The sequence below is a fragment of the Crassostrea angulata genome, chromosome 1, assembly GCF_025612915.1.
Source record: "Crassostrea angulata isolate pt1a10 chromosome 1, ASM2561291v2, whole genome shotgun sequence".
Classification (NCBI taxonomy): Eukaryota; Metazoa; Mollusca; class Bivalvia; order Ostreida; family Ostreidae; genus Magallana; species Magallana angulata.
In genome coordinates, this window is record NC_069111.1 from 36,172,329 (window position 1) to 36,191,377 (window position 19,049).

General features: G+C 34.1%; 3 protein-coding genes across 5 annotated transcripts; 1 reads left to right on the forward strand and 2 right to left on the reverse strand.

Moving 5' to 3' along the window:
- Positions 1-1,395: 1,395 nt before the first annotated feature.
- On the reverse strand, positions 1,396-10,743 carry LOC128160822 (RUN domain-containing protein 1-like). Its single transcript, XM_052824145.1, has 16 exons — positions 10,636-10,743; positions 10,237-10,400; positions 9,949-10,093; positions 9,475-9,567; positions 9,038-9,145; positions 8,824-8,936; positions 8,657-8,699; positions 8,314-8,404; positions 7,533-7,591; positions 6,924-7,153; positions 6,680-6,791; positions 5,625-5,717; positions 4,410-4,520; positions 3,945-4,135; positions 3,639-3,733; positions 1,396-3,517 (listed from the first exon to the last, which is right to left on the reverse strand). Exons 2-16 carry the CDS (start codon positions 10,380-10,382, stop codon positions 3,411-3,413), a joined length of 1,737 nt encoding a protein of 578 aa, XP_052680105.1. The 5' UTR covers positions 10,383-10,400; positions 10,636-10,743; the 3' UTR covers positions 1,396-3,410.
- A 297-nt stretch (positions 10,744-11,040) lies between these two features.
- LOC128160953 (uncharacterized) lies at positions 11,041-13,684 on the forward strand. The gene is made up of 4 exons (XM_052824238.1): positions 11,041-11,167; positions 11,661-11,817; positions 12,388-12,552; positions 12,867-13,684. Exons 1-4 carry the CDS (start codon positions 11,086-11,088, stop codon positions 13,015-13,017), a joined length of 555 nt encoding a protein of 184 aa, XP_052680198.1. The 5' UTR covers positions 11,041-11,085; the 3' UTR covers positions 13,018-13,684.
- Positions 13,685-14,119: 435 nt separating this feature from the next.
- LOC128160851 (serine/arginine-rich splicing factor 7-like) lies at positions 14,120-19,044 on the reverse strand. Of its 3 annotated transcripts, none has more exons than XM_052824174.1 (7): positions 18,902-19,044; positions 18,225-18,504; positions 17,690-17,857; positions 15,261-15,335; positions 15,107-15,127; positions 14,766-14,792; positions 14,120-14,573 (listed from the first exon to the last, which is right to left on the reverse strand). In XM_052824174.1, the coding sequence occupies exons 2-7, from the start codon at positions 18,500-18,502 to the stop codon at positions 14,252-14,254; spliced, it is 891 nt and encodes a 296-aa protein (XP_052680134.1). In that variant the 5' UTR covers positions 18,503-18,504; positions 18,902-19,044; the 3' UTR covers positions 14,120-14,251. The 3 variants fall into 3 exon arrangements, with proteins under 3 accessions (XP_052680134.1, XP_052680126.1, XP_052680129.1); XM_052824166.1 differs by having other exon boundaries at positions 17,672-17,857; XM_052824169.1 differs by having other exon boundaries at positions 17,672-17,857; positions 18,913-19,006.
- Positions 19,045-19,049: the final 5 nt, after the last annotated feature.

The following is a 19,049-nucleotide window of genomic DNA, read 5'->3' on the forward strand; positions in this document are numbered from 1 at the left end:
CTCCCACACAAGTTTCAGCATTCCTGGCTGATTAGTTACTGAGAAGAAGATTTTTAAAGATTTACTCTATATATTCCTATGTAAAACTTTGACCCCCCATTGTGGCCCCACCCTACCCCTGGGGGTCATGATTTTCACAACTTTGAATCTACACTACCTGAGGATGCTTCCACACAAGTTTCAGCTTTCCTGGCTGTTTAGTTTCTGAGAAGAAGATTTTTAAAGATTTACTCTATATATTCCTATGTAAAACTTCGATCCCCCATTGTGGCCCCAACCTAACCCCAGGGGTTATGATTTTCACAACTTTGAATCTACACTACCTGAGGATGCTTCCACACAAGTTTCAGCTTTCCTGGCTGATTAGTTTCTGAGAAGAAGATTTTTAAAGATTTATTCTATATATTCCTATGTAAAACTTCGACCCCCCCTTGTGGCCCCACCCTACCCCCGGGGGTCATGATTTTCACAACTTTGAATCTACACTACCTGAGGATGCTTCCACACAAGTTTCAGCTTTTCTGGCTGATTAGTTTCTGAGAAGAAGATTTTTAAAGATTTACTCTATATATTCCTATGTAAAACTTCGACCCCCCATTGTGGCCCCAACCTAACCCCAGGGGTTATGATTTTCACAACTTTGAATCTACACTACCTGAGGATGCTTCCACACAAGTTTCAGCTTTCCTGGCTGATTAGTTTCTGAGAAGAAGATTTTTAAAGATTTACTCTATATATTCCTATGTAAAACTTCGACCCCCCCTTGTGGCCCCACCCTACCCCCGGGGGTCATGAATTTCACAACTTTGAATCTACACTACCTGAGGATGCTTCCACACAAGTTTCAGCTTTCCTGGCTGTTTAGTTTCTGAGAAGAAGATTTTTAAAGATTTACTCTATATATTCCTATGTAAAACTTCGACCCCCCATTGTGGCCCCACCCTACCCCCGGGGGTCATGAATTTCACAACTTTGAATCTACACTACCTGAGGATGCTTCCACACAAGTTTCAGCTTTCCTGGCTTTCTGGTTCTTGAGAAGAAGATTTTTGAAAATTTCTCAAAATTTTTCATTAATTTCTAATTATCTCCCCTTGAAAACGGGTGTGGCCCTTAATTTTCACAACTTTGAATCCCCTTTGCCTAAGGATGATTTGTGCCAAGTTTGGTTGAAATTAGCCAAGTAGTTCTTGAGAAGATGTTGAAAATGTGAAAAGTTTACGGACAGACGGACAGACGGACAGACGGACGGACAGACGGACAGACGGACGACAGACAAAATGTGATCAGAATAGCTCACTTGAGCTTTCAGCTCAGGTGAGCTAAAAACCAGAAGACAATAAACAAAACTCTTGAACCTAATACAGTTTAGTTACTGTAATAAACAAGAACAAATTGTTGGTTGCAACATCAAAATATATTTATCTATTGTGGACAACAATGCCATAACAATACATGGCCTTGGAATGCAGATCACAATTACATACCATTCAGAGGCCAATGAGCAAATGATCAATAAATGAACATTTATATACATGTAAATGTAGATATACATGTACATTATCAACACTGACAATCACATGTACATATGAGAACATTTGGGATATTGCACTATATTAATAGGGATTTCATGATCATATTACATATTTCTTATTTTGAAATGACAAAAATCCAAACAAACAATTTAAAATTTACCCTGACTATTTTCACTGAATGTTTACTTCTACATGTATATCAAAACTGAATGTTTACCTCTAAATCAATAATATGCCATTGGTTTGAAATGTTTCTGAAGTTCATAGAATTTACTTCTACAAAATCTGTTCTTGTATGATAGCATAGATTTTAAAACACTCAATAATAATAGCATTGATGTTACCATATACCAACACCTTTTATATATAAACAATTATGCATGCAATTTTTTGCCTATACTCCCTATTCCCTTGGTGTCTACTCTACACCCCCCTTTACACATGATAAGTATATACATCTACAGTGTACACATGTATATGAATTTACAAATGATGACTATTTTGGCTAGTGATATGACAATCTGAGAACATCTTTCACATGAAGATGAATACATAAATGAAAGAGGCATCAGGCATTATTGCACTTATATGCAGTATTATAACACAACCTTAAACAATAAAAAATCATAATAAAGATAATAAACAAAACAATATTTAAAGATAAATAGCTGTAAATGTGGACAGATTTGAGTCTGATATCAGTTCATGTTCAGAACAAAGGATTTCAGATGATCATCAAAAAATGAAACATAATTCTTATATAAATTAAGATAGAAATAAAACATTGGATTTCTTAAATGTAAATATATATATAAGCAATAAAGAATTATTACGCAACATATATTAAAATAATTATCAACACATGCATGTATAAATTAATAAAGGAATGATTAATTGATTTGGAATGCTCCAATAAATAGCAATACATACATTTAACTTTGAGCTGTGTATTTCTAAATACATTGTATTTTTACCAGGAATGTTGAAGCAAATTAATCAATTCTTACTTACACTGACTACAATATTTTCAACAAAGTCTACGTTAAACGTGATAATTCATATTAATGTATGTATCATGTACATGGACAGAACATATTTTTCTTGGAAAAAAACCACAAAAGATAATGAGATTCAAAACTTAACTAACTTTAAAACACAGAAGTACTAAAGACAATTCTCACACAATAAATACTTGTGTACAGTAAAGGGTTTCAGTCTGATAAACAGGAGATTCTTTGACTCATAATTTTCATTGCATCACGGAGTATCCTCCCCTTATAATTCAGTTTTCCATTGAACTACATATAAATGTACATGCATGTGAATAAAAGTTTTGAAAAAATACATGCTGCAAGGTGCGCCAATCTGGTGAAAACACAAAGAATATTAAAAACTAATCACTTAAATGCATTTTTAACCTTGACTGCTCTATTGAAATACTACATAACATGATGATGAAACAGATAATACTAGTCACAGTTTCTGAGAGTTTTTGTTAAGGCAGTTGAATGAATATGTTTACTTTGATGGTTACTGTCTAATAAAGGTCTGAAATTGAAACTGCTTGTTTGTAATGTTGTAAGTCTCACACAAATGTACCTGGTATATGTGTAATATACTGAAATCAAAATATACATCATGCATATTTTTGAACATGTATACATTTACCATTACATATTTTTCTTTGCCAAAAATCCACTGTCTATTTTCTATTACACAATCAGATGAAATAGTTATTAAGTAGAAATCTTTTTTATGAATCCTTCCATCTTTTCATGATTTCATTTTCAGTTGAAAATTACTGGTCAATATTAACAAGTCAATAATTGACTGCTGTATGTACGACAAAAAAGTTGTGTGTAATGGTGAAATAGATCAGAATGCGTCCTTGATGTTGCTGAAAGGTCGCACAGCCAGGTCAACAGGAAGTTTGAATGGAATGCTGTTCAGCTTGTCCAGAGATTTCAGAGCATCATCAAAACCTGGAAGTATAAGAACAAAAGAAATTGAAATCTACCTTATTTTGATGACTTTCAATTTATATCTTAAATTGAATAACTAATATCGGTTATATAAATGTATTAAAGAAGAGAATTTTTATACCAGTTCTGGCCACATAGCTCCAATCTTGGTAGTAGTTGTCGATAAGAGTCTGAGTCCTGAAAAGCAGCTTCAACCACACAACCAATTTCCTTTCACTGCAAACAAAGTCAAAGAGAAGGCTAGGGTAAGCGTATTACACATTACTGCAAATGTCAGCAAGAATGATCCTAGACGGAGGTACAGTGAAGGGTATTTCCATTGATTCTTTTTACATGTAAGTGTATTAATTCTTGCTTTTTAATCTTAACAATATCAAGAATGTTCCATGATAAATCAAAGTTATGTTCTGAATGTATGCATTCATACTTGAGTGCCATGGAGATGAAAGCTTTGAAGTGAGAGTCCTCTGAGCGTTTGAGAGGAGTGTGGGAGGAGATGACGGTGTTAATGGCCCCAAGCATCGTCTGTTTGACAGTGATTGGTTTCCCCCCGACCATCTCCAGGTGAAATGACTGGGACAGCTTTCTTGCTGGGGATTCATTATATTGTCTGCCATGCTGCAACATCAAACAAATTTAGATTACCTCAAAATAATAACGGTATAAATCAAAAGGTTGATATACATGTACATTGTAAATGTTAACAGAGACAATTTGGAAATAACCTTGTAAATGCAGTTGGAAGGGACCATACATCATAAAGTCAATGAAAGAAAAATACCCCATAAAGTTCATGTCTTTACAGCCCCTTCACCAAATTCATTGAAAACAAGCCTAAAAAAAATTTCAATGCTAGATGTATAACATCATAATGACATGTACATGGACTTACTTTCATCTCATAGAACTTGAGTAGTAGGTCCCAGGCATGCAGAGACTGAGTAATGGCTGCCGATCTGTTGGGAAGGCATCCAAAGGGTACCAGGCTCTTACTCTGCCCAATCTACAACAAATCATCATTATCATCTTCATCATCATTACAATATTAAAGTATCCTTTCATCATCAAAAAATCATAATAATGAAATCAGCATCATAAAACTAATATCACTAACAATCATGATTTGTCTCCAAAAGAAGATAATTATATGTACTTATAGAGGTAGACTGTTAGATGTAGCGGTAAGTGGTCCTACGGTCTTGATGAACAACCCCCCCATCCATTCACCTACCAATTCCCTGGACTTTATTGTGTAGGGAAAAGGAAGGTATCCAGTAACATGTTTTCTAAAACTACAAACTGAACATCATATGATATAATTGTTTGTTCACAGTCCATACGATGAATGACGTTTGTTAATCCTGACTAATTAAACAGAGTAGATATCTCTCTAGCAAGCAAACACTTGTTGCACTAAAGGACCCGGTCCAGCTGAACCAATACACAGAGTTATCACTGGAGAGGTGTACAGGTGTCTCCAGAATAACAATGGACTATAACACAGGGTACAGTGACCTTATTCACTACCTAGATCAGCCTCCTCCCCCTTTTCCCATACTAAAGAAGTCTGAATTCTCTGATAAGTACCAGTAATGGGTACTTGAAAAAACTTGTGGCATGTTGTCGCAATCGCTCATTCAGAAACTAACATTTATTCAAAAAAGAGTTAATTTGTTATTGAATATTTTTATCTTGTATTTTTTTTTTCAACTGCAACTATAGGGAATAGTATAACACATTAAAGAAACATCACAGGCTACTCATACAAATGTAGCACATATAAATTTCATTTCCCTTAGTCAGCAGAAACATCAAAGTTTTGAGTAAACAATATGCCCATGAACATTACATAAAAGTTCAGTAGCTCGATGAATGTAACAGTCAATATCTACTACATATACTAATACTGATAACAATTGCAATAAACACGCTAGTGATTGGACTTACAATCAGTAGAAGGGGATATTAGTACATGTACCTTATTACAAATCTGACCTCCATTAATCGTGCTTGTATTGATAACTCAGTGATATACATGCATGTGATAAACACCTGTGTGGGTGAGTGGTGGGGTGGGAGGGGGTGAGGGGGAGGATATAAATCTGACCTCCATCAGTCCATGCTGCATCAAGTCACGAACAGCCATGGCTAGGTCTTTCCTCACACACTGGGTCAGGGCAGGGCTACTCTGTTCCTGACTCTGAAAGGTACAACACATTCATACATGTAGTATACTCTGTTTCCGACTGAAATGTACAACATACACACATAATATACCACTTTACCTAGGGGTGTAGGTGGGTTTCCTGTGTTGCAATTTTTGTGAAAAATAAAGAAAATGTGTACACTTTATAATCTGCATTTCTTTTTTCTTTACAAAAATTTGCAAAGTACAAAACAAGCTATTTACACTGTAATTTCTGTGTCATTTGTTTTTTATGATATTGAAAAATATTGGAAAAATACCCCAAAAAGTAGTTCATTGAGAAGAATACCAGTAGATTTTTCCTTTTTTTGAAATTACAATAAAGTGTGGCATTTAAGAGATAACTTTTAAAAAGTGAGTCATTGTGAATCTTGGTTATTAACCTTCAGAATGTTGACCCAACTTGTCTTTGTAAATCTGTACATCGATCAAGATAAAAGAGGAAGTCATTACACTGTTAAAAGTACAGAATAAGGGTTATCTTAAAATTGACTAAAATTACATTCAAGTCATCAGAGGTCCTTAATCCTGTGTGACCTAATTTATCATAAAGTATGTCATTGTGAGATTAGTGGTTATATCATCAGATTAGTGAACCCCAGGTCATGTGTTCGAATTTAGGAAGGTTTTTTGGTTTGGCAATTTTATCATTACAATTTTCATAAATTGCTCCCTAAGAATGCTAATTTCTTTTAGTCCTAAACCACATGTAACTCAACTACATGCAATGGTCCATAATTATTTTTTCAGTAAAAATTTTTATTGATCTGTAAAAAATACTTGAAGACAATAAAAGTGTGCTGACCAGCTGAGTCATTTAAACTTTGTTTCTGGCACCAAAAATTAGCAAATGTACATATAGATAAAAATTCCACCAACATCTGCACTTGATGCAATAATAGTTAGATGTACATCCATTGAAGTCTATTGAATCACATTATAACTTTGGCTCTCACCTCCTCTGAGTCACTGCCAAATTCACTCTGATCATCCTGCGGTTCTTCTTCCTGCTTTTGGGCCAGTTCTAGTGTTTTGTTGATGGCCAGTTCTAATCTTGCTCTCAGATCTCTAAAATGGAAAAAAAAAGTTTCATTTAATTTTTAATATAAAGGAAAGTACATGTACAAAAGAAACTACTCAAATATTTAGGATCAACTGACGGATGAACAAAAACTATATATATGCGATTTCATTTCTCACCCCCAGTGATTTCCCTTGGTAGTCTTTTTCATCATGTTTCTCTTAAATTCCCCAGCACCACACCCAAACTGTGTAATGATGAACATCTGAAGTATGGCAAGAGTCTTCTTGACAAAGGCCTGTGTGTCCTTAACATTCTTCTCTCTCTCCACTTTTTCTTTCAGTTTGCAGTTGTGGTGATGGTGCAAGCCTTTACAGTCTTTAGTGTTGTCTGAGCTGTCATCTGGAAACTAAACATAGCAACAATTGTCAGACAGTAAGGTCGGACACTTGTTATTGCATAAATGACATAATTAAATCATATTGCTATACTCAATTTATACAGAAAATCATTTGTAGTAAAGCTTTTGAATTTAATTCATGCTGCACACTCTTTGCAACTGCAGTTATGTATTAAATGCTTACATTCACCCTCCAATGGCACTTTAAAAATATTTGTCAATTATAAAACTATTCTGCCACTCTTTTACTTGTATATGCATATGTACATGTAAGTTCTTCAATTAAACAATGATCAAAAGATGCAGAGTAACCCAACTTTCTCCTTAACACTACAAAAAAATGTCCTTTCCATTAAGATAGATAACGTATTAATTAACAAAAACTCACTTTGTGCAAGGGACAAGTGCACCTCTCTTTCCCGAGAGGACCTGGACTGCTAGCTTCTCCTATAAAAGTAATTCTTTACAATGAGCATGCTTGTAATTCATTATCATATTCAAATGAATAACCAATTTATGTATTTAGTAAACACATGCCCAATACAGACATTAGAAATTTATAGCTGCATTCTTTATACTCCATTCATAAAGAAGGACATTTTTCATGAAAACTGATGACAATAAAGTTGTGAATGACAATTTATTACAGATATTTTGGAAGTACCTGTTATATTCTGTCCCGAGTTTTTGCTTCAACCACTTTTTGCATTATATTTTGATAATCATAAATACTTTTGTGCTCAAACTACATTCATCCACTAATATGAAAAATGTCCAGATAATCTGTTTTGAAACCCTACCTCTACCGCTTTAGGTTTTAATACACATCTCAAAATAGAAAGTCTACGGGAATTTTGCATTGCATCAGCCATAAGCCCGGATGAAAACGTTGAAAAATTGAGCAAGTTAACCCGAGTACTTCCGAATAGAGAAAAGATGTAAACATCTCCCATAATAAATCTACGTAAGAAATTTGTTTTCGTTCCTGTGAACTTTTATGAGTGAAACATGATAATTGTTCGATGAAGATATCTTGGATATATTCCCTTTTATCGATTTCAACTGTATTTCTTTCACAGGTATGTGTATTTTTATTAAAAATCATCAAAAAGCGCTAGAAGCAATAACTTGTAACAGACTATAGAAGAAAGAAATTTGGCAACACCCACCTTGAAGAAAAGCTATAAACCTCTCTAGATCCACCACCTGTGTGCGTAGCTGATCTACAAGTTTCTCTTTCACTTTGGCAGGGTTAACAATCTAAATTTAAAAGCAAACAACTTTCTACACTAATGTTTTTCTACTGTCACCATTGTTACTTTCTACAAATACTAACAAACTAGCTGACAAGTCTTTGTGTAATTACGAACCTCCGCTGATCAATGTTGTCTATAGGAGTTTATCAAGATACAGTTCAACACAAATACCTTAAAATTAAGGCTGCAGATAGCCTTTCAATAAAACAAAAATCAAGATATTCATCTTTCCTTAACTAAACTCAGTGTCACTCACCTGACCAATGGCATGATCCACCACATTCTTTAAGTCATCAGTGCTGAAAAGAGAAAAAAATCATTTTCATCACAATCTCAAAACTATAGAACATTGAAAATTTTAATATCACAAGAGATTTTTGTATCCAATGTATTTCTTAGATATGTCATTCACACCTACAGTACCTTAGTTTGTCAAAATTATCCATGTTGAGGTCTAGTTTTGTTTTGAGTTCATCAATGACCACCCTTTGTTTTTCCATCATTTTATTGGTAGGCAATTCTTCCACATCCCCTGTCTAAAAACCATTGTGAAAAAATTATCACCATTCATTGACACAAGATTAACCCTGTTTTAAAATTGTCCAGAATATGTTCAAAGCGACTTATCATCCTTTACCTCGTAGGCATAGTTCTCCAGATCTTCTAGCTGTGATTTAAGCTGATGAATAAGTTCTCTTTGTTTTTCTCTTTGTTCATTTATTTTCACTTCATGTTCTTTGTCACTCTTAAAATGAAAAAAAAGTATACATGCACATGTATATATATAAATAAAATCACTAATCTTTTAGAAGTATGTTGTGTTTATAATCGATACATGCAGTTCCCTTTTCGGTTCCTTTTTCTTAACATGCCGATGAAGCATTTGCTTTGGTTTTTTTTGTTACAGAAATTATATTTATTTGAATATCTCTATCTTTGAAAGAGTTCTGCTGATGTAAATAGGTGAAAGTCTAACTTTTCAACATAAATATATTGTATAAATATTTTTTGAGTACAGAAATACCAAAAAAAACGGACCAAGCAGATTTAAATATAATGCAGTATTATACTGACCATTTCTTCAAGGATTTGTGCATCTTGTACCCGACTTCCCCTCACATCAGGAATTCCTTTAAATGCAAATTCTTCCAATTCTTTAAGTAAAATCTAAATAAAGATATGATATATCTCTTATCTACCATTGCTGTTCAAATGACCAATGAAAAATCAAAGTCCATTCTACACATTTGCATTGATGTTTTTGGTGTGTGTTGACAAAAAGAATTTAAATCATGTTTATACATGTGGAATAATTTCAATATAAATTCCTAACATTTTCTTGATGAGTATTCATATTTTGCAATATTTCAAACATGTTTCAAGTATTTGAAGTTATATTTTGTTTGCATCAAGTTGACCATGTAGTAATATCAACTCTGTTCATTTTCAAGGATATCAGAAAAACGAAGTATAAACAAAGCACAAGCATTCATTAAACAAGTACTTCTCTTTGATCTATATAAATGTGGTATTTAAGAGAGGTCCTACCTCTTTATCCTCAGCTTCGGCACTGACTATCTGCTTCAGTCTGAACTGCACTTGAGCGAAATGTGTAGTGAGGGCAAGTAGGGATGAATTCAACTGCTCCTGTTCTTTTTCTAGCCTTTCCATCTCTTCCAAGTGAGTTTCATGACTGAAATGTACCACACAATTTCAATATGAATAAAGTTACATAAACAGTAAATGATACGATGGGTTGATGTTTATCAACTGTTCAATAGTCTAAATCAATGCTCTCAAGCACCAGTAAACAAAAATAATTTTTAAAACACATACTTAAGTTCCATTCTTGATGGGGCAGGACTGGTTGCTTGTCCTAGAGGTGCCCATCTCTCTGTAGGGCGGTCATACTGCTCATCAAAACTATCATAATCAACATCTAATTCCTCTTCAGCAGCTGGTAGTGTTGTTCCTTCCATCATGCTGAACTTTACAGCCAACTACATTAACCAAAGAACCGGTGTACTGTCAATTCACAATAAATGATTGCAAAGTCAATTCACCTGAACGCTATGAAATACATTTATGAAATACTAAAGTTTTATTTTTCCCTTCTAGTCAAGTTTTCCCCTCTTTTTCTAAACTTAGAGGAAATTCGAAACGATGCTATGTGACGTTTCATGATCTGAAAAATGATAACAAGTCAATAAATTTTCTGCTAAATTGCACCCTTACCTTGTGTATTCTTATAGTTTTGTTACATGCACAGGAATAATCGGTCTATTCATGGAGTACGAAGAAATGTGTAACATTATCTAATTATCTGCAGCAGCTGTCTCATTGTTTATCCGGGTCTCTTACGTGAATAACATTAGGGTGCGTTGCAAATTTGTTCAGTCGTACATGTACTGATGCTTACATGAATTAAAATCATTTGGCACCACATATTTTGTCAATCTAGAGTGAACAAAAATAAAAAAAAAATTACATTGTAATATCATACTGAGTACAGAGACAGATTACCAACATGTTTATGTAATAAAATCGATCAATTTCCTTGAGATTGTAATGTTATCGATCCTCTACTGACTTAGACTAAATTCTTTTAAATTGGCACAAAAGCTCTTAATCAAATACATTTTGAAAACGACAGTCTATTGATTGAATAACAGTTAAAGTTATAAAATGGCTGCTCAGCTTCAGTACTTTAAGAAGGCGTTTTTTCTTTCCTTGGTTTTAGTATCCATCTCTCACCATGTTAATGCTGGTATGTTTTCATTTTTATAATCCAAATTTAAATTAAGTAATTCAAATCACGCAAGTATATAAACCTTTTGTAACTGATATTTTGCTTGATAATAATATCAAGTTTTTTATCATCTTCATTCATTTATTTATATAACTAACTGACGGAAGGGATTGTATTGGTTATTAAAAAAAAAAAAAGAATAAAAACAGAAAAATAAAAACCCGAAATTTTAACAAGCAAAAAATATTTTCATATATCGCAATATAGAAAGTTGGTTTTATTATAATTATGTTTAATCGTGGCTATATTCGATTAGACGTTGCAGTTAACAGGTTAATACATGTAGATTGTTAAAATCCAATCTTTTCTAATACGCCTGTATATTAGAATATATAGTTCATTATTTTAAAAAAGAGCAGCTAAAAAATATTCATGATATTTAAGATTTTTGTACGATTTTCAATACTGTGCGAGCAATTACTAATACAAAACAAATGAATGCTATTCGAAGCCGTTGGACAAGATGAAAAATGTATTGTGGACAAAACCAAGCCCGCGTCAGAGGAGGGTAACTACATGGACTGCACGGACGAAACTCTGGTGGCCCAGGGCAAGACGGACTGCTGCGCCCAGGACGGGTCGGTGGGCTGCTGCAAGCCCGGGGAGAGGTGGGTACTTATCCCCAACAAAGGTCAATATACAACACTTCCATTTTAAAACCAGCTCGCAAAACTTATATATACAAGCACGTGGATCCATAGAGTTTTATGGGGGGAGGGGGGGGGGGGCAACGGATAATTTTGTTTGCCCCCCCCCCCCCCGGCTTAATTAATTAATTGTCAGGATTTACATACAGCATGTTCTAGTAGGCACTATTATTGTATATAAATATTTACATTTACTTAGTAATTTACTTTCTAAAACAGTAAAACCCCCAACTTTTACAGATGTAACCAACATTAGGCGTGTCGAATTTTAGTAAGCCAACTGTATAATGTGCTCCATGTCCAACGATTCTCCGTCTTTGTAACATACTAATCGATAAAAACGGTATAATAAGTAATAAAACTCCCAGTATTAGATATTACATAAAATTAATGAGTTGTGATAAAAACAATAGGCTAAGCCGCCTCTTCTTTTGTTTATATGCGTATAATGTTGTTGCCATTACTATATTGTTGAAAAATACCAACACAACTGAAAAGAGGATTAAAAATTGACTTAATTTTCCGTTGCAGATGGGGCAAAATGATCGCCATTGGAGTGGGCATAAGTGTGACCTTTATCGTCCTCGCTCTCCTGTATATTTATCTGTTTTGGTGCAAAAGAGGCACAGTACCATTTCTGGACCGACTGTTTGATAGAGCCAAGGCAAAATACTACGCTGCGGAAGATGCTATGCCGTAAGTATAGATCCAAACTGACTCCCTCCACAGCTTCCTGTGTTTTTTTTTTTTTGGGGGGGGGGGGGGGGAGGTGAGGGCAAAATCTGAGATGAGAAGCGGGGTTATTTCACGCCACCCCTCCTCCGACTTTGACTCTAAACTTATGTGAATTTAAGAAGTTTATGCATAAATGAGATGGAATAAAAATGCTCTGATAGGAAAAGAAAAATCCATGGCATCTTTAAATATCATTTATTTGGCTTAATTTTTTAAATCAAAACTTTAAAAGCTGAACTAGTACTAAAAAATATATTATGAATGTTCGACGACAGGTGCTGTGCCAGTAGGACAGAGCAGAGGAAACAGGCTGCAGAGATCATGGCCAAGTCCAAGGACCAGCCGGCGCTGTCCCTCCCCGAGGACGTGCATGACGAAACGTCCAAGGACCGCTGGTGGGACGGGCAGTTCATCAAGAACGAATAAACACAGACAGAAACACGGACATCGCTGGCAAAATTTTATCAGTTACACATCAAAATGTCATATAATTACATAGCTAAATTTATCACTATTAGGTGGATAAACTATATTTTATGTTACCTTCAAAGCCATTCTCTTGTTTGTCTATTTAAATGATGAATACAGTACAAAACAGTTTATAGTAATCCCTGAACAGTAAAACCTGGTTAATCCAAATCTTGTGTATTTCCAGCTATTCAGACATGCATACGTAAACTTATTTATAGAGTTAATTGTTTTAAATATTTTTGTTTCTTGGCAAAAGTATATATTTCTATACATGAAAAACTTTTTGTATAAAGTGTCCCTATCCTAAAGTCAACAGTGCATGCTAGCACAACAATGTTGCTTTTCATTAAATGTGCATATATTACTTAAACTGTATATCCATAAAACAGAAAAGAATGTATCTCTTTGTTTATTAAATTACCAGGAAGATATATCTTCCACATCACTGGTAACATTGAATTCAAAAAAGCATCCAATTTCAACTGTGCTTCACAACGTCTTAACAGTATTACTTTTCCTTATTAAATGATTCCTTTTTAAAAATACCAAATAGAGCAGTATTAACAAGAGCTTGGACATTGGGCAGTATGTGTCAAACTTTAGTTTGATGAAGGCAGGGTCTCCTCTGGTTAACTGTCCAGTCTTTGGGTAACAGATATGAATACATGTTCATTGATCATGACACCTGTCATACTTCATCCAGGGCTGTATACTTCAGTTGAAACAGCTCAATTTTACACAAAAGAGCAGACCTTTGGAAAAACTTTGATTTTGACAGTCTATGAATATTGATGGACTTTTATTAGCAAGTCATAAAGAAGTGAACTCGATATTCAAATGCTTGTTTTCATGAGCAAACTAGGTATTTACATCCCACTTAAAATCCAACCTCTTTTTCAAGTTAGTCATCATAAAATGTATATGTACATATTATCAATGCCTCATAGAATGAAATGAAATGACCAACTTTTTCTTTCATTCCTGTCATGTTCACATATATGCATGCATCTTCCTTCGTTATTAAATTTGCCAAATACAAAATTACAAAGAAAGGAACTTGGATTTCCTAATCTTTATTGAAGCAATCATTAACAAATAAATTGACAGTTTTCTTACAGTACAACAATCACTGGATAAAATTCCTGGGAAAATAATAACAATCACCACTTTATCTTCCTGCCCCGCCCCCTCAGTCCTCCTCATTGTCTTCCCTATCAGCCCTGGGACTTCTAGTTCCAGACCTAGCTGACCTTTCTGACCTGGGTGACCTTTCTGACCTGTGTGACCTTTCTGACCTGGGGGCACTCCTAGATCGGGACCGTGAGTATGAGGGCCTGATCTCGTCCAGAATTTGCTCCTGGTCTCCTTGTGGGGGACTCCCTTTATCAGAGCTCTCCCTGTTGCTTCTGTCTTTGGACTTGTCTCTGCTCCTCCTTGGGGATTTGGAGGAAGAGTCCTTGCGTTTGTCACGCTTTGGTGATCTTGACCTAGATTTCTTGTCCCTGTCTTTCCTGAACATGATAAAAAGATACGTTATAAAAAAAAGTCAATCCTTGACAGAAATTGTACAGGTGTACATTAGTCATCTCTCCATAAATGCATTGATATTCATTGTAATAATGCTGATAAATTTTCTCTCTAAATTTTAATATCACACATATGAAATTTAATATGGAATAATGAAAAATAAAAGATTATCAAACCTGCTGCTTCTTGATCTTGATCCTGATCTAAAAATAAGAAGATAATTCATAAATGGTTGCTACCTAATGATAAATCAAAAATTGTATGCAAGCAACAAGTAAAGCTCTGTAAGAAGAAAAGGTGATCCAATGCTTGGACTCGGTCATCTTAATAAGCTTTACATGTAACATTGTTATATGATTGCATTTTTTTTTTATTGAATAGATATACTAGCAGACATATATTCTTTAAAATTCATTAAAATGGTATTGTTCAAGTTTAAAATATTAAATTCAGCAAAATAGTCGATGTGATCTTTATCCATCTATTGACATGAATTCATTACAGATCAATGTAATACCTGTCTCTTCTAGATCGGGATCTGAAATGTAAAGAATATGAAGTTTATTGTAATGAAATAACAAAAAAAAATTCATCAAAATTCCATGATTCCAAATTTAAAAAATTAATTTTTGGCAGGAATAAAACCATTGATTGTTGTATTAATAACTGACCTTGATCTGCTTCTTCGTGACCTTGATCTGCTTCTTGATCTTGACCTTGTCCTAGTTCTTCTCCTCTTGCGCTCTCTGTAAATATGAGCATTTCCTTATTTCTAATTCTAGAGCAATGACATAAGACATTTTGACAGTAATGTACTCTGAGTATATTTTGACATTTGGTAGTTACATTGTGTCTGCTGTGGTGTCCCAATTTTTTCTTTAATTGAATGTGTTAAAGATGTGCAACATGAATGTACTCCAAAGTAAATTGTATGGCATTTGAGTGTTACATTTTTCTTTTTACGCAAGTGTCTGCTGTGCTTGACCCAATTTTCTCTTAAACTTGAATTGGCTGAAGATGGGGAATTATCATACTATCTCTGTTTCCTTAATTATTGCTGCTTGAAACATATTGGTATGTATATGAGTGATGTATTGAACTAAAGGCAAACAAATTGTTAAATTTTGCTTCAGTTGTGTGTATCCCTTCCTAAAAATGATCTAGCGCCCAAAAATCATTAAAGGTGTTGTAAAGGGAAATGTGAAATGATGAGCCTGTCAGCAGTAACTCCCCAGAATTCCATCACCAGCAAAAGAAAATTGTCATGCATTTACAAAGCATTATTACACATGGGAAAAAATTGAGAATATTATGATATGAAAGAATTTTAAACATTTACAATGTATCATAATAATAAGGCATAAAATATTGACCAATTACATCAATACTATATGTAACAAACTCTACTATTAAAGGTTCATGTTTACCATTTAACACAGTACTTACCCAAAAGACTACTAGCAAATTATCACATTATTTCTTATACAGGCCTACACACAATACCACTCAAGCCCACCATAGAGGGATGCACCAATATATTTTCAGGGATCGCACATCCTGATACAGGGCTGTTGACCATAATCAACCAATCACACTTTAGAGAGGTCCGATCCGCCATTTTTTTGCGGAGGACCACCACCATCATCAACTCAAGGCCATTGCCAACTCTTTGCCAACACAATCAATATACCATTACCACTTGCCTGATAAAAACATTACGTAGAGAGACATAAATGGAGTGGAAATCGTAAGTTAATTTCCACTGTTACAGTATACAGAATGATAATTGTCTTTTATCATATAGATAATGGATTAGTATGTGCTAGGTGGCAGATTTTGTCCTTAATACTTGTGAAATACTGGTACTGAATTAGTTTTCAACTGATAATGTCATTATGAAATCTATAACCTAAAACAAAAAATCTTGTAAGTTCACGAAGTGTACAAAATGTTTGCTCTATCCTCTCTTTCATATACATGTACATGTATTTTCAAGGGAGTGCTCCAAGTTTTTGTTGATGCTAAATTTCTAAACTGTTATTTTTCTTAAGAAATTAAAAACTGATTTGAAAAAAGTATAGCCTACTTCAACATATGATCAAACTAGTTCAGGATAGTGGTATATAAAACAGAGTTTTGAACCCTTAAAAATTTTCTCCTTCAACCAATTTTTTTAATTGAACACTTCAACAGAATGAGGTTTACATAATATCTATCTGAATACTTGGGGGAGGGGTGTCTTTTTATCTACTAGGACAGGTATCTGTATATTTTCATGATTAAAAAGCAAGCAAAGGATGGGATATGGGTCTTTTAGCTTTAAAATCAGATGGCAATACATGTATCTACTTATCTTGGTTATAAAGAATACATGTTACCTAACAGTTACTCTTTTTGTTATTTTTGGCATAACTTAGGGGGCCATAAAATTTTACCTGTCCAACTTGTGAGATGTTAAGACTGATATAATGAAAGACTAAATGACAAGTGCAAAAAATGTATGCTTCTATTTTTTAACAGAGTTTACCAATAAAATTAATGCTAAAAAAAATGAATCATGGAACAATGTTTAAATGTGAAAAGTTACGAATGAAACATCCCACAACCTGACATTAACATATTATGTGTCTTTCTCTTCCAGAACTAAGGTCACAAAGCTCACTCTATTAGTCAATTAACTTTCAAACTGGGCTATTTGCATTGTTTTTACTAACTAATACATGTGTTATTGAAAATTGTGTGCATAGAATAATATTTCATATGCAGCATATATCATTTCAAACAAATAATATAAGCATTGGAGTCTGAATTTTCAATATCAATAATGAACTGCATTATGAGAATTGTAAACAATCCATTAGGGACGAAGAGACTTTTGATCAGAAAATGACCACTTAATGACATTAAAAAAAAATATTTATTAGTAAATTTTTCAATTTTATGGAAATATGCAATATCTTATTAATGAAAAAATCAATGGCAACATAAAACTTCAACCATAAATAAGATATCAAATTATGTGACAAATATCTGAATGTACTTTGAATATAATGGAGAGAAAAAATTATTATATTGTAATTACGTTTCAGCTTCGACGTACCGACTTCTGTTTCGTCGTCTCTGTCTCCAAATTTCAGCACAGTCACGAGAAAAATGGCCTTTCTCACCACAGGTGTAACAGCGCAAATTTGGGTCAAATCCCCGCCTCCTTCTTCCCCTTGTTCTAGGGCGAGCTAAAGAGCACCTTATTCTTCCTCCCGACAGAGGCCTGGAAGCAGAGTTAAAATTGGAACATAATATTTAACATCAAAGTACATCTGAAGTGGCCAGTCTTGTTTCCACATATTAAATGCAAAATTTTCCTAGATTGTGACAATACTGGTACATAAGGCTTTGATAAATTGCTTATCCACCTGGAATTCAATGACATGGCACAAATTGAAGTAGGCAAAGAACTACAGTTACAGTATGATATTTCCCTTACATGTCTGAAGACTAGATAGTGTATTACCAATGATTCATCAAAATTTGTTTCCCAAAAGACAATAAAATCCTTAGGTCCAGAGTTTGCTTTAAGCCTTTAAATACAGTAAATCAATACATTTTTCATTCAACAATTCTGCAAATTAACTTACTTGCCATCCATTTCTCTGAGAGCCTTTTCTGCATCTTCCCTGTACTTGTATACAATAAAAGCAAAACATGGGGGGTTCCTTGCAACCCACACTTCTATGAGTGGCCCAAATTTTTCAAAGGCTCTTTCAAGGTCTCGTTTGGATGGATCTATTCCTAGATCTGCCACATGAACCCTGTACCCTTCCTCTGGAGAGGGGCTTCTACTGTCGTAACTGGCACTTCTGCTCCGTCTTCTTTCATAGCTTCTACTACGACTCCTTGATCTTGATCTTCCCATTTCTGTTAGAAATATCAAATCTTTATCATTTGAATTACAATATACAATTTGCCTGAAATACTTTAAAATGAATTTGTTTTTCAGTAAGTTTATCTAAATTAAATACCCGTAAGTGATAACATCTGAAAAACAAACTGTTTACAAATTTGTGTTGACTACTCTCATTTTTGTATTTTAAATATATTGACAAAACCACATCTTGAAAACAAAAATTCAGTACAGGAAGAATTCTTTTTTTTCTTCCGTTCTTCAATGCATTGTCTACATATCAGCATATCACCACTAAGGATATAATAGTATACATTTGTGACAGGTGTTCACTTGTCACATAATAATACAGAGATGAATAATAACGTAGCATTCAAATAACTGCAGTTAAAATTATGTATATAACATTACTTGTTTCGTACGTGCAAAGAAAGGGTTGGACAATATTCAATATTTTCCTGTTCCCTGTGGTGCACGCCTCTCTCTGTCATCGACACGCTTGTAAAGTTATCTCCATTTTTCAATATATAAAGCGTTTAAAGGAATACAAAAGTAAATT